This window comes from Desarmillaria tabescens (genome assembly GCF_030435595.1).
Source record: "Desarmillaria tabescens strain CCBAS 213 chromosome Unknown EV420scaffold_56, whole genome shotgun sequence".
Taxonomy (NCBI): domain Eukaryota; kingdom Fungi; phylum Basidiomycota; class Agaricomycetes; order Agaricales; family Physalacriaceae; genus Desarmillaria; species Desarmillaria tabescens.
In genome coordinates, this window is record NW_026848355.1 from 1 (window position 1) to 13430 (window position 13430).

The 13430-nt window shown below is 48.0% G+C and overlaps 8 protein-coding genes across 8 annotated transcripts; 3 read left to right on the forward strand and 5 right to left on the reverse strand.

The window, feature by feature from the left end:
* Positions 1-27: 27 nt before the first annotated feature.
* EV420DRAFT_1648989 (uncharacterized protein) lies at positions 28-731 on the reverse strand (the record flags this gene model as incomplete). The annotated part of the gene is made up of 1 exon (XM_060478237.1): positions 28-731. A coding segment is annotated over one exon (704 nt), but the record flags the coding sequence as incomplete, so codon positions are not given.
* A 183-nt stretch (positions 732-914) lies between these two features.
* On the forward strand, positions 915-2457 carry EV420DRAFT_1622809 (uncharacterized protein; the record flags this gene model as incomplete). The annotated part of the gene is made up of 4 exons (XM_060475858.1): positions 915-1016; positions 1154-1720; positions 1767-1929; positions 1982-2457. 4 exons carry the CDS (start codon positions 915-917, stop codon positions 2455-2457), a joined length of 1308 nt encoding a protein of 435 aa, XP_060324844.1.
* A 159-nt stretch (positions 2458-2616) lies between these two features.
* Positions 2617-5666, forward strand: EV420DRAFT_1012906 (uncharacterized protein). The gene is made up of 6 exons (XM_060465313.1): positions 2617-3000; positions 3048-3130; positions 3191-3302; positions 3659-4023; positions 4069-4380; positions 4430-5666. Exons 1-6 carry the CDS (start codon positions 2682-2684, stop codon positions 5288-5290), a joined length of 2052 nt encoding a protein of 683 aa, XP_060324845.1. The 5' UTR covers positions 2617-2681; the 3' UTR covers positions 5291-5666.
* A 426-nt stretch (positions 5667-6092) lies between these two features.
* Positions 6093-6365, reverse strand: EV420DRAFT_1648992 (uncharacterized protein; the record flags this gene model as incomplete). Its single annotated transcript, XM_060478238.1, has 3 exons — positions 6093-6149; positions 6202-6282; positions 6345-6365. The coding sequence occupies 3 exons, from the start codon at positions 6363-6365 to the stop codon at positions 6093-6095; spliced, it is 159 nt and encodes a 52-aa protein (XP_060324846.1).
* Positions 6366-8916: 2551 nt separating this feature from the next.
* On the forward strand, positions 8917-10065 carry EV420DRAFT_1648993 (uncharacterized protein; the record flags this gene model as incomplete). Its single annotated transcript, XM_060478239.1, has 8 exons — positions 8917-9055; positions 9105-9143; positions 9194-9273; positions 9326-9421; positions 9473-9622; positions 9674-9792; positions 9839-9956; positions 10006-10065. 8 exons carry the CDS (start codon positions 8917-8919, stop codon positions 10063-10065), a joined length of 801 nt encoding a protein of 266 aa, XP_060324847.1.
* A 330-nt stretch (positions 10066-10395) lies between these two features.
* EV420DRAFT_1012980 (uncharacterized protein) lies at positions 10396-11086 on the reverse strand. The gene has a single exon (XM_060465314.1). It carries the CDS (start codon positions 10875-10877, stop codon positions 10482-10484), a length of 396 nt encoding a protein of 131 aa, XP_060324848.1. The 5' UTR covers positions 10878-11086; the 3' UTR covers positions 10396-10481.
* EV420DRAFT_1013030 (uncharacterized protein) lies at positions 10736-11600 on the reverse strand. Its single transcript, XM_060465315.1, has 3 exons — positions 11300-11600; positions 10934-11246; positions 10736-10738 (listed from the first exon to the last, which is right to left on the reverse strand). Exons 1-2 carry the CDS (start codon positions 11518-11520, stop codon positions 11015-11017), a joined length of 453 nt encoding a protein of 150 aa, XP_060324849.1. The 5' UTR covers positions 11521-11600; the 3' UTR covers positions 10736-10738; positions 10934-11014.
* A 280-nt stretch (positions 11601-11880) lies between these two features.
* Positions 11881-13199, reverse strand: EV420DRAFT_1723100 (uncharacterized protein; the record flags this gene model as incomplete). The annotated part of the gene is made up of 4 exons (XM_060479787.1): positions 11881-12202; positions 12255-12632; positions 12746-13062; positions 13117-13199. 4 exons carry the CDS (start codon positions 13197-13199, stop codon positions 12123-12125), a joined length of 858 nt encoding a protein of 285 aa, XP_060324850.1. The 3' UTR covers positions 11881-12122.
* Positions 13200-13430: the final 231 nt, after the last annotated feature.

Below are 13430 nucleotides of genomic sequence, written 5' to 3' on the forward strand. Positions count from 1 at the left end.
ATGATCGGCAAATTTTCCCTTCGCAACGTATGAGCTTGGGCCTGGTGTTGCATTATGGGTTTCAGGTGGGGTTGCGAGCCTGCTTTCTGAGCAACCTTATCCTGACGTTTTGCCAGGATTTCTCGCTGCTCGGTAGTCAGATTACGTTCTGCAGCCCTAACTGTAGAAGCTTGTTCCTTGGTGAGCTTCTTTGCTTTATGCTGCTCCTTAAAGCGAACTGCATTCCTACTCAGGTCATCCAGACTCTGAGTACGACGAAGCCTTGCAGGCCTTGCCGGTTGAAGGGGAGTAGGTTCCTCAGCATCAGTCTTACTAGATGCTTTCTTGGATTCCATGCTACTACTAGAACTAGATGTATCAGATTCATCATCATATTCTACATTACTACGAGACAAATTCTTCTTTGAAATACCCGCAGCAGTCAGATTCCCTTGGGAACTGACATCCTCATCATCCTCCGAGTCAGAAGGAGACGATTTCTCCTCCTCCGCTTGTACATGAGCAGAAGGAGGGTTCCTCAGCGCGGCATTGCCAGACGCTGGAACACGGCTCGCAGCCGGACCAGGAGCAGAGCCCTGAGCACTCGCAGTGCTGGATTCTGCCGGGATTTTAGTATTACGGATATCTGGGGACAGCTCACCAGATAACTCGGATAAAGGACTCTCCACCCTTGGCAAGGCTGGCCCTGTTGCAACAGTGTTGCGGCGGCTGCGCAAGGCGTAACGAGACATCCTAGTAGGTATACAGAAGGTACAGTGTCGAATTCGGAGTGGCCTCGGGTGATCAAGCCTTGGTTTTCCAGAGATCGACGAAGAGAGAGAGAGAGAAAGAGATTTAAAGAAAAAAAGCGCAGATGTAGTTGAGAGAGAGATATAGAAATAAGCAGAGAAACAGCCAATGGAGCTGTCAAAAATATGAGAGGGTGGCGAAAGTCACGTACTCTCACGAAGGAGTTTCACGCAGTGTGTGACAGGTGTAAAGGCTGGTCGTTGCGAAAAACCCGAGCTACTACAGCGGTACGTAGCTCTTATATACTACTAGCTAATATCAAATAGATCCTATCGAATGCGTCGAGAACGGTGGAGCGTGTGGAGCGACAACGAGGGGGAGAAATGAAGGGTAAGGACCGGGCCAAAGGCCGGCTCGTTACAAGAATGAACATGCTAACTGGACGGGAGATGAGAGCATACAAGATGCTGTGCTTCGTATGCTCGTCGACAAGTACAAGCCTTTGCGGAGCGGTACCCTTCAGTCTGCAGACCAGAAATTGAAACGAGCGCCGCCTGCAATCAGCTCTGCTGGGACATATCACGGCGAGTTTAGCGCTGTATCTGAGGAGACGAAGCCCTCTTCGTCCAAGCTGTTACAGCCTTCTACGGGTTCTTGGGCGACAGAGTCTTTGCTGCCGTCGACAGAAGGACATAGGCCATGGCACACCGAATTCAAGGTTCCTTCTCATGTCAGCGCTTCTGTCAAAGTTGCATATTTTCCTTTGACTTCTTCGGGACCATCAGCTTCAATGCACTCTGTTGATGAGCTAACGAGGAAAAAAGAGAAAGAGGCTAAGAAGCGAGTTGAGCATGTAGGGAGGTTGAGTCGGGCGCGGGAATCTACTTTGGACTATCGTCTAGGGATCAAGAAGGGTTCTGAGGGGATGGGAAGGCGGCCGAATCCTGTGAGCATGAAAGGATGGGCTGCGCTGGTCGAAGACAAGATAGAGGTATTGTTCTTTACTGTACGTCAAGCATATCTCATGCTCTCTGTAGAAAGCCCGTGTTTCTGGCGTCTTCAATACCGTTAAGGGCCGCGGTCAACCTATGGCACGAACCGTAGAAGAGAGCAATCCTTTCATTGGTCGCGAGGAGTTCCTTATGAACCGTATCGTTCAACGAAATGGTGCAGCACCTCCCTGGGTTGAACTACAAGGGGGTAAAGTATCTTGCCCTATATCGGCATTTTCGGTATCTGATGCATTAACTAGAGCTTGATATAGCTGTCCAGTCGTTTCGAGAGCTCTTGCGACAGTCTTGGATTCGCCAAACACTGCGCAACCTCACCACCAACCACCCAGTTTCGATACTTGCACAGTTTACTGTCAGCGACGTGAAACGCCACAGAGACCCCGATTGGGAAATGCGGGAACGAACGTATCATGATGCCGCCGTGGAGGAGGTGAATGCGTTGGTCCGGAAGTATAATGGACTAGCGCCGTACGCTGTCCGGCGGCCCTATTACAATCGAAGTGTGGAAATAGGGATGCTGTATGAGAATTGTGCAGACGATATCGTGAAACAACTGGCAGAACGAGTGAAGGGTGGACAAGATGGTGGAACGCCAGGATATCGTTCAGAGGCAGAGGCCCACCATGAACCTGGGGAAATGGTTAAAAGAATTCGGTTCAGAGACCTTTTCCTTGCGTGGTGGTATAGATTACTTGGGAGGTGGAATTTACACTAGTTTTGTACAGTGACGAATGTTGTAAGAGTTGACTTCTTATATTCTGCTACGGCCACAGAAACCGGGTCTGAGCAGGGTTCGAACGAGGGCAGCAAATCGCGAGCAGGATCGCAAACGTGCCATTGCACCACGACTCTACGTTACGTAATATGAGCACAACGTCATCCGTGACCCTGCAAGCAAAACTTGGCTTTCCTTCCCATGACATCGGTACTAAGGGCTCTATGAATGCCTTCACCATCCGCGACACATTGCTCCAGACAGTATCATCCAGCTTGTTCCAGCAAATATTCCCTTTTGTCGTGCTCTTCCTGGTGCCACTACTAGTCCTTTCAATTACCTCCAAATTTAAATCGACTTCGCCACATTACCCTTTTTTAATGGGCCTCGAAAGTCTTGGTCTTTCAATGCCATGGAATTGGTTCTCAAATACGGGAAACGGAGGCACGATTACTCCCAATGGTCGCCAGGCTCACCATCACTATGAAAAGAGAAAGAGCAAAAAGTCGAAGGGAGAGCTAGAACTTGTATCAGTAAAGACTGGTACGATCCCTTTCCATAATAATCTGCCCTGTTAACTATTTCATCAGAAGAAGAAGCTGTCGATGATGGGTATTACCCTGGTCTTGTGAATATCTCGGGAACCTATTGCTTCATGAATTCTACGGTCCAGGTATGCATACAATGAGGTCTCGGTAGCATTTGGTTGACCGGGTGCATTCTAATTTCCCAGGCCTTATCTTCATTATCATATCTCCAACCTCAGATCGATGCTGTTCATTTCAAGGCCGAAGCATTGGATATTCCTACCCCCGTTATCGACATCCTTCAAGACCTTTTTCATCGTGCGTGTCATTCACATCGAAACATATCGTCTTGGATGGGTCCAGATGACTTGATTCCTTCTCCTGCATGCATTCTATAACATGCAAACCGTGGCGTTTCTTTCGACTTACGACCTCTGCTGGATCCTGTACATTCAACTCCCCCTGTCCTGGAAACGTCGCGTCTTCGACAGCGGCACGAAGACGCGAGTGTGCTCCAGGAAAACCCAACAAAGTTCAGCAAAGATCTTGAGTCGACAGAAAATGCCCAAGCTACAAGCCTTAACGGGGTCTTGTCCCAGTGGCGGCGGTTGTCGACCTTGCTGCCCATCCACCGATGATATAGAAAGTTATGGATTCTCATACCTCCTCTCTAGGCTTAAATACCCAGACGTCAGCACCATCCTCCATACGACCAGTCGATCTCATATCCGTACTGTCATCCCCATCGTCAGCACGTTTTAATTCCCTCTTCAATTCCCGCGAGCATCAGGATGCCCAAGAATTATTCCAGCTCGTGTCCGAGTGCATCAAGAACGAGACGATCAATGTAGACAAGGAGGGCCTCCGAGATCACGGCTTGAATGCCCTCTCTCGAGAGGCTGGCATTAACCCTGAGATTGGGAAGAGCGTGTTCGACGGATTGACAGCAAATCGGCGAAGCTGCGTTATCTGTGGATACACAGAGGCTGTGATGCATTTCGCCTTCGACAATTGGCAGCTTGCAGTGCCCCGTATGGCGGTAAGGATGTTCTGTTGCATTTGGCCGTTACTGATTACGGACTAGATGAGTTGTACACTTGAAGATTGTCTCGAAGACTACACCCGTTTAGAGGTGCTTCGTGACTGTATATGTCGTCGTTGTTCGATGCTCGCAACTCATCGCCGGTTGAAACAGGAAGTTGAAACTCTTGTTGAAGCCACAAAGCCAGAAAATAAACCATCTGCATCGAAGAAAAGACGTCTGAAAGATGTCCGGAAGATGGAAGCACGCGTCAAAGCAGCTCTCGATGAGGGTCGTATTGAAGACGAGCTCAAAGATATCCGTATGGAGAAGGTATTTAGTTCGATGTCTACAAAGCAGGCGATGATAGCCAGAGTACGTCTCCTGGTCTTTCGTCTTTGTTCTGATGGCTCATTGAACGCAGCCACCTCCTGTCCTCGCGCTACACATTAATCGCTCCGTCCATTATTCCCATTACGCCACGAAGAACAACATTCGAGTTATCTTTCCCGAAGTGCTCGATCTAACACCTTTCACCACCTCAGGAAACTTGTCCACCGTTCCCACAAGTTCTTTATCGACACCATCCCCTTTCCCTCCCCGATCCGGCACCCCCACTCCTACAACGTACGCCAATCTTCATTCCCGAACAATATATCGGCTCTCTGCAGTCGTGTGTCACTACGGCCAGCATTCGTTCGGACACTACGTTTGTTTTCGCCGGAAGCCGCCAAATTCGAGTGCACAAGACCGTTGGAAGCCGCCGAGGATTATAATCAAAGACCGCATACCTGTTAAACAAGAAGAAGAGTCTGGTCCGCCTGTCGATTTTGAATGGGAAGACGCGGACTCCCTTTCTAGTGCCGGAACCGGTAAAGGATGGCTTCGAATATCCGACGATTCTGTTAATGAATGCGGAATTGAAAACGTCTTGCGAGAAGGCTCAGGAGCGTTCATGCTGTACTACGAGAGAGCCGTTCTGTCTATACCTACACCGCCGGAGCATCACCCATATACCGCTGCCAACGGAATCGCGAACGGGTACGCATATGGTGTGGGCACGACGAGTCCAGAAAGTTCTGAAGAGACGTTAAAACCCGAGATGATGATGACCATGACCAGGTTGGCCAATGGGAACGGAAGTGTTCGATCGTTGGTCAGCATCAGTGGGACGGTGAAAAGCGAGGACAATGAGAAGACGGGTAGCGTTTCTGGAAGTCCACCAGTCGCATCTGGGGCCACGAATAGTGCGGAGTGTTGCTGCTGGAAGGAGAAGACGGAGTAGTAGCGCTACGCCTGGCTTACAACGGACTATGTCTTCGTCCCCTCCATCATCGTCATCGTCGAAGTCCATATCAATATCGAATGGTCTAAATAACGGACCCGTGGAGGATAGCGATACTGATCCGATGACGATGTCTTCCTTCAGTTCCTCAGCACCTGCTTCCTTGTTCTCACCAAAACCACCGACTTCTCTGTCCACGTCTTCGGCGACCTCCCATCAGCTGGAACCTCACAACCACAAACCAGACTCTTCATCGAACGGTGCATCTCAGCCGCTTACTGCATTACAATCATGACACATTTCTTATCCCTCTTTTCTCTTTTCGCAAGCATGCTTTAGTACCCAGCCTGGAGGGTTTGTATTGTTAGATTCACCTGTCCTTGATTATATATCCGACATTTTGATGGCTTCGAATTCTATCGCGGAGGCCTTTACAACGTGTGCATTGGATGGGTATGTACTCGTACTCAAACCGTACAGTTTCCCTTAGAAAAGGTTGGAAATATCTGGTCCATCTAGATCATCTCCAATCGCACTTTTCGTCCAGATCGTTTCCTTCCCCGGTGATCATTTGTCCCACATCGTATAAACAAGAAAACAGCCCATAGCAACATTGATCGATGTGATGTCTGGTAGTGGTGGAGGGGATCACCAATAAATCCGACGTTCGATAGTCCTGGGCTTGACATATGAAGGACGGGAGTAGGAAATTGTGCGCTTAACGCGGGTGACGGTCGGGTACCTTGTCGTGATGATGATGATGGTGAGAAAAAAATTGGAAACGGGTAATATAGAACTCCGCTCACCAGGCTTGGTACACCTCACCGCCGTCGAGCTGGACTTCGACTATTTGACGGCCCTAAACGTAACGGTCAGGCTTCGGTGGTGCCCGCATCAATGCCTAGACGTACTGCGTAATCAACGTGGGAGCCGATGACTAGGCCCTCACGGCGTCCTGAGTATGCATGCTGGACAGCGACGACGTCTCCTGGCTAGCAACGAAGGGAGTACTCATTAGCCTGAGGTCTTCACGAAGCAAGAAAAAAAACCTTACAATAATTTCATCAGACGACATGATGGGTACTTGGTAGATAGGGAAGGGTGAGGGGGGCGTCGCTGGAGGGAAGAGAGAAATGGGGGAAGAAAAGATGGGAAAGGGACAAGCTAAGAGCTTAAATAGATTAGATCCCTGAAATAACGGTAGCCGAGCCTTATAACGTCCTCAAAACGTGAGGCTGGCCTCGCGGCAAATCGGAGATAATCGCCTATAATCGCGTGGCAATCGCCTTGTATCAGGAAGCGAAATCTCCGGTTGCCTCGAGGCTCAATTGTCTATGTACTTATGCGGCAAGTCTTCATCGTCGCCGTTGGGAATCTTTTGTTCACTGTATGGAAATAATGGTCTGTATAAACAAGAAAATGTGTAGGGATTCCAGAATTCCAGAGTTGCGAATTAAAGAAGGAATTATTAGGGCCTCGTGTTTTCCTCGTGGCGTCAAGGCAACATTGTTATTGTCAATCGCGCTTTCGATGGCGCTTTAACTGAAAGCAAATCAAGCAATGTGGCATCGTTGAGGACTTCGCACGAGTGCTGGACGCTGGGCTGGATGCGTTGAAGCAAAGATCCTTGAATACTGCTATTACATAATGACAGCACGCCGCCCATGCGCCAATAATCACCTTGTCAGCGGCCTTCCATGATAGTAATGGGAATCTTCCCCCCTATTATCCCGCAGCGTATTGTTCTTTCAGCTGACACGCCTGACATGATTAAGGAAGACCCGACGACCGCGCTAGCTCAATGTTAAGAGTATGCCACGCATCAATGCTTGATCGCGACAGCGGACTGTGCACTGAAAGGCGAACAACTTCAGGAAAATAGTCAGACCCTATGTGAAGCTACGATAAGATATAAAATCACCAGCACTCACCTGGAAAATGGAAGAAAACGAGTGAATGATTCTAGTTTCATTTCGGCAATACACGCTCTTGTGATCATCAAATGAGAACAATGTAACGTGGGGTTCCGAGCTAATAGCCGCATTCTTGAGGTCGGATGAGGTACTGTGAACTTCGATGCTGAATTCGGTCTGTTACAAGAGATGTTGATAGAAGCAACGAGCGTAGGACAATGCTTAGGCACCTTTATACCTTGAACCAAATCCAGAGCCAGATGAATACGCCAAGAAATAACAGCAAATACTTGGGCCTCTGCGAATAGCGCATATCGATTTGAAGCTCGAAGCTGGACGACAAGCCTCTCCGAGGGATATCGAAACCGATACCGTATTTAATGGGGATATAGAACGCCCGAAAAACAATCATAAAGGTCGACATTTACGAGAGCTCCAAGACAACGAAGTCCTGAATGCAGAACAATAGCCTTCGGTAGCATGATGCCAAGCACTGTGTCTTCAGCAACCATAGTAGAGTCCAAAGAAAGCACATCAGGATACTGCAAGATCATCAACCGCCAACTTTGGACGAAAGAAGGAAACCATTGTGACAATGGCGGTATTGTGGGCCTATATCGCACACGAAAGCAACGCATTGCCTTACTTGAGGATCGACATGAGAAAGCATTTCCAATCAGTTAAGCTAAATACACTAACGATTCTTCAGGCGCGTTCACGCGACGGGAACTTTGATGAAACCTCTCTGACAACGCTATGGCGGATCTGTAACCGTGGACAACTCTGGCTGATGATGCAGATGATTTGACTAAAAGTTTGGTTGCGCAAATCAAGGTCTAATGGATGCTAGAAGTCAGTCCACACTACGCAGAGAAGTAGATAAATAAGATAATACAGGAAGCACGATATGGTATCATTCCTGGCATCTACAGCACATGGTGGTGACCACGCCGCCGCCGCAAAGACGCGCTCAACAAAGAGAACAATGAATTCAGAACACAGACTTGTCCAGCGGCATCACGACGAGGGAGGGAGAGGGCAGAAGTAAAACCGTGATATGCAGTATGTAACTAGGATTGGTCGTCGACGCAGGTAGAGAGCGGAGCAAGCGATGTCGAGCTTATTCCCTGTAAAATGTGGTTGTATCAACATTCAGCTTAAACTTAAACAGGATGCGACATACCTCAAGGAGCCAACTCTCTGAATAAGAAATAAACATTGTTTCGCGGTAGCTGTTACGAACCCGACAGTAAAGGAAAGGGAGCGCTCCGGCGACTTCCGAAGGCCAACAGATTACGTCAGTGCTCGCTTGTCGCGTTCGCCGAACCTCCACTGGACCACACTGGACTGTACTCTATGCTCTCTGGATGATTAATAACGCGCGTGGAACTCTGCAACAGATTTTACCCTGTCCAAATCTACTTCCTTTGACTCTTCCCTGGCGTGTGTAGTATAACGAAAGTCGAATTATCTGAATATTCATCTGAAGGGACTTGAACTCCTGGCCCTGCGCTCGGTCCAACTAACGATGATGATGACTATGACGAAGGACTGACTATATGACGGTCTGGGTTTGAATTTACTTGCTATAAGAGCGTTGAGTGCGTTGCCTTCATTCACGTCTTGTACTCCCACCTTCACATTCTCGCTGAGCGATATTCTACAAATTATTCTCTTTCTCGCCGGGCGATTCAACCAATATTGTCGCGCACTATGTCAGAAAATGCCAACAGCTCACGCCCTCATCATCATCAACAGACAGACCCTGACAGCATCAATGGTGCTTCTGGAGGCCATTCACCGACCTCGCCCTTCTCACTGGTGCCCTCACTGGCTCGCTCAGTAAATTCCTGTTCGTTTCACAGTCGCTCCTCAGGTTTTCTCTCTGACGATCTTTACAGCCATCGAGGACAACTCTCAACCGCAATCAATTGTAGCTCGTTCGTTGCGATTTTTTACTGTCTCTAGTCCTTAGGCTAACCGTCAAAAGACACTGAGGTCGTTGAAGGTCAGCAAAAGCCCTTGAGTGTTCTCGCGGAGGAAATGGAGGCATACTTCCAACGCTCATCTGTGACTACCTTGTTTTCTATGTCTCCGTGTTAGCTCACTGTTTGAGTACCAGGTTAACTGGAAACTATCGAAGATACTGCCTCCTCGCCCGTCCGCCGACCGGGACTCGTCTGAGCTGCAACTCCCGGAAGCATGGAAGAAACTGCAGGTTCACGCCGTTTACATTCAGCAACTTCATGCGCGCTAACACGTCAGATAGGAGTATTCGCAGCAAAACATTCTCTCGCTTGCTGCTGGGGATACTGGTATTACTCCTATGGAGGTGGGATGTCCGAGAATTATTGTTGCAATGGTCACTCTTCTTCGTGTCGTCGTTGACGAGGTCAACCAGTGCATTGGGGAAGATACGGTTTGCGCCATCAACACCGCTCCTGTGTCAGACTACTGAACTTGCGTACAGGGTTATTCTCGTGTTATTGTTAGAATCAATAATCTTCTCGCCTCCTTGGAGAAAGCCTTGAATGTCGCAGAAACCGACTTTGTCGTAGATTCCCGGATCGTGCTTGATGATTTGGCTGAGTGAGTGGTATCAAAGCGTCCTGATCCTATTCTGATAAATCTTAAGGGCCGTCGTTTACATGATAAACGATGTGTCAGAGATGCGTTCCGATACGGAATGCTCTGTTCCGTCAAGAATCGTGGTCGCAGAGAAGGCTGTAGTTCATGCAGAAGCGCAATTCGACGTATGTCTGACTGTTACAAGGCATTAGCTTGATCTTATTTCTTTTTTAGCGCACGTTGACACACTATGTTCTGATTCGTCTTCTCACATCGCACAACAGAAGGGAGTAGATTAGAAATGCGGGCATGGCAGCAAAGGGCATAATCACATCCACACATGAGTAATGTAGTACTAGTCAATCAATTAGACTTCGCCGGTTCCTATCGATAAATATTGATGCGCATCCTTACATTCCTACTACATCAAAGTTTGAAGTCTGCGTGGCTATTCTACAGCAGCTACGTCATATACAGTCCCTTGGCAATCTCTGATCTTATCCATCTCTCATTCTGAATTCTCTGGATTGCAATTTTGCGAGACTCTAATGTCACAACTTTACCCTCAACACCTTGAACAGGAGGGGAACAACGGGTCACTGAGTGAGAAAATGAGGAGTACTTATTGCCAGTGGAATTTCCTTCACTTACCTCGCAAATCAGATAGATCCAAACGCTGTAGACCCTTTATTACCCGTTCACCGTCGACATCAGTAACGATTTCCTTCAGTTCTTCTGCCCGCGATGCAATAGTGAGGACTAAAGCGGCATTTCCACCGCGAACAGGTCAACCTTCGTATGTAAGGCAGCCGCCATGGGAACTCCCAGCAGGAGAGTTCGCACTTCGTATGGACGATAATAGCACTTATTGACAAAGTCATAGATCCGATCAGGGAAGTCGCGGAAATCGTCGTCGTAAGTAGTGAGTGATCTCCAAATCCGTGACTGTTGTCGGAAGGTGTGGAATCTATGCGAGTAATCGTTGGGATCAAAAGGTAATCGATTATTATAGCGAAGGTGGACATGGCGAAGAGCCAGCAGGTTATTACAAAATTTGGGAAATAAACCGGGAACATGGAGTATGTGTACCATTCGATTGGGATCATGGCGGGGATAAAGGTCACAAGTAAGGTCCGAGTCAAGTGTAAACAAACACTTGCACCTGTACTTGGCGTAATTAATGTTGATGTAGAGCGTTACGGAGCGACAGGAGTTTCCGAGGTAGGACTGGAGGTCCAGATGTTTACATGCGATGGATTTGCCGCCTTCGTATAAGCCACCAAATATACTTGAAATAGGTATAATTGGTGATATGCAATTCTGCGAGGGATATTCGCATGAACGTCACCATCCAGGCATGGCTGACATGCATAGAGGCCCGACTGAAGGCCGCACGAGCTTTCGTGCTTAGCAGGAGATTCCAGACCTCGTATATGATGAGTTCCATGATTTCGATAGGAAAGACTGGTGCAAGACTTATAGAAGGTTTGTTATTTCACGAAGGGGAGAAGAGGTATCAAATATTCACCGAACGCTGTGATGCCGACGATGTCTAAAAATTGACTTTGCTTTTGTAGGCTTGACACGCGTCTCTACACATCCTCCCGACATTTTTGAAGGCGCAGCATGAGACTGAATGTGATGTCGTCGTGAGAATCGAAACTTGAACCATGACACGATCCTGTTAAACCGTCGGGGGGACCCAGAAGCCGAAGAGGGTCTTGAGGATGGAAGATAATTTGAATCCATCACCTCTATCCGGAAGTCGCGACGAGAGTTGACTTGGCTGTGAATATTTTAGTTATAGAATAAGAGGGGTAGTGGTACAGCCTGCAGCTAGGGGGGGCTCTGCCTTTGCCCTTCACAAGCTGTTCTGAGTTCAGGTAAAAGAGCTCGAACGATCTGAGATATTAGGAGTTTTGATTCTTGAATCCCAGTGCTCTTCTCTGTAAGAACTTGTACTGCGTAATAAAGGTTGGATCTTGGGTTGGATGTAGGGAATGAAGTGCCGCATCTAATCCTATCTAATCTAATCAGCTGTATTTGTCTGTATTGTGCACGGCCCATGGCGGCATCATGCCGATCGCTTGAACTCGAACTTTTCCTAATGTTGTTGGTATGTAGTATGCGTAGTTCTTCATGTCACAGGGACTCCATGTCACACAACGGAAGAGTGGTAGCAGCTATCATACCAAAAGGACCCCATGACATGTACTTTCCTATCAATGCCTGTTGCTATCGATAACTATCTATGTCCGTCCTTAGACCTTAGGTATGCTCAACGTCCAAGTTTGAAATCTGGCAACGTACTCACTGTACAGTGACTAAGTCATATACAGGCCTTTGGCTATCTACAATCGTTTTTTCAAGCGACGCTCTAATGTCACAACTTGACTTTCAACGCCTTGAACAGGAGGAGAACAACGGGCCACTGGGCGAGAAAAGTGAGGAGCGTTTATCGCCAGTAAGATTTTTTCACTTACCTCGCAAATGAGATAGATCCAAATGCTGCAAACCCTTTATTACCTGTTCACTGTCAACGTCAGTAGTGATTTCCTCCAGTCCTTCTGCTCGTGATGCAATGGTAAGGACCAAAGGGACATGTCCACCTCGAACGGTCAACCTTCGTACGTGAGGTAGCCTCCAAGGCTTTTCTAAGAGGAGCATTTCGTCGTGTGGACGGATATGGCGCGCCCAGAAATCGACAAACATACTTTCAGGGAAGTCGCGAAAATCGTCGTCAAAAATATGGGTGATCTCCAAATCGGTGACTGTCGTCGGAAAGTAGTGGAATCTGTACCAGTGGTCGTAGGGATCCAAAGATAAACGGTTATTGTACTTAAGATGGACATGACGGAGAGCTGACAGATCACGACAAAATGTTGGAAACAGACCGTCAGCTTGAAGAATGTGTATCATTCGACTTGAATCATAGCAAGGACCAAGGTAGGGACGGCGAGATGGAAACAGATACTGATGTCTGCAACGGTTGTAGCCAATGTTGAGTAGAACGTTATGGAGCGACAACAGTTCCCGAGATAAGACTGGATGTCCAGATGTTTACATGCGATGGAGTTTCCACCTCGTAGAAACCACCAAACGTAAACGAAATAGTTGTAATTGGTGATGCGCAAATCAGCGAGTGATACTCGCATGAATGTCGCCATCCAGGCATGGCTGACATGCATAGAGGCCCGCCTGAAGGCCTCGCGGGCTTTTGTGCTCAGCAGGAGATTCCAAGCCTCACATATGATGAGTTCTATGATTTCGAGAGGGAAGACTGGTACAGAACTGAGAAGAAGTTTGTTAGTCAGTGAACAAAGCCGTGAGACGTCAAATGTTCACCGAACGCTGTGATGCCAACGATGTCTAGAAATGGACCCTGCTTTTGTAGGTTTGACACGCTTCTCTACGCATCCTCCCGACATCGTTGAAGGTACAGCAGGAGACCGAATGCGATGCTGCCGTCGCGAGAATCGAAACTTGAGCCATGCCATGATCCTATTGAAATGTCGGGAGGACCCAGAAGCTGAAGACGGTCTTGGGGATGAAAGGTGACTTGAATCCATGACCTCTATCTGGAAAGTCGTGACAGGAGCTGACTCTACTGTGGATATTTTAGTCATAGAGTACGAAGAGGGGTAGTTGTACAGTACAGC

What these genes read in the sequence shown, in the direction of transcription:
- EV420DRAFT_1012906 (XM_060465313.1), top strand. Translation starts at nt 2,682, where the DNA reads ATGAATGCCTTCACCATCCGCGACACATTGCTCCAGACAGTATCATCC. An exon ending in ACTTGTATCAGTAAAGACTG is followed by an intron (nt 3,001 to 3,047) that starts GTACGATCCCTT and finishes CTATTTCATCAG; the next exon opens with AAGAAGAAGCTGTCGATGAT. An exon ending in CCTTCAAGACCTTTTTCATC is followed by an intron (nt 3,303 to 3,658) that starts GTGCGTGTCATT and finishes CCTCCTCTCTAG; the next exon opens with GCTTAAATACCCAGACGTCA.
- EV420DRAFT_1012980 (XM_060465314.1), bottom strand. Translation starts at nt 10,877, where the DNA reads ATGATCCCAATCGAATGGTACACATACTCCATGTTCCCGGTTTATTTC.
- EV420DRAFT_1013030 (XM_060465315.1), bottom strand. Translation starts at nt 11,520, where the DNA reads ATGGATTCAAATTATCTTCCATCCTCAAGACCCTCTTCGGCTTCTGGG. An exon ending in CGTCGGCATCACAGCGTTCG is followed by an intron (nt 11,247 to 11,299) that starts GTGAATATTTGA and finishes ACCTTCTATAAG; the next exon opens with TCTTGCACCAGTCTTTCCTA.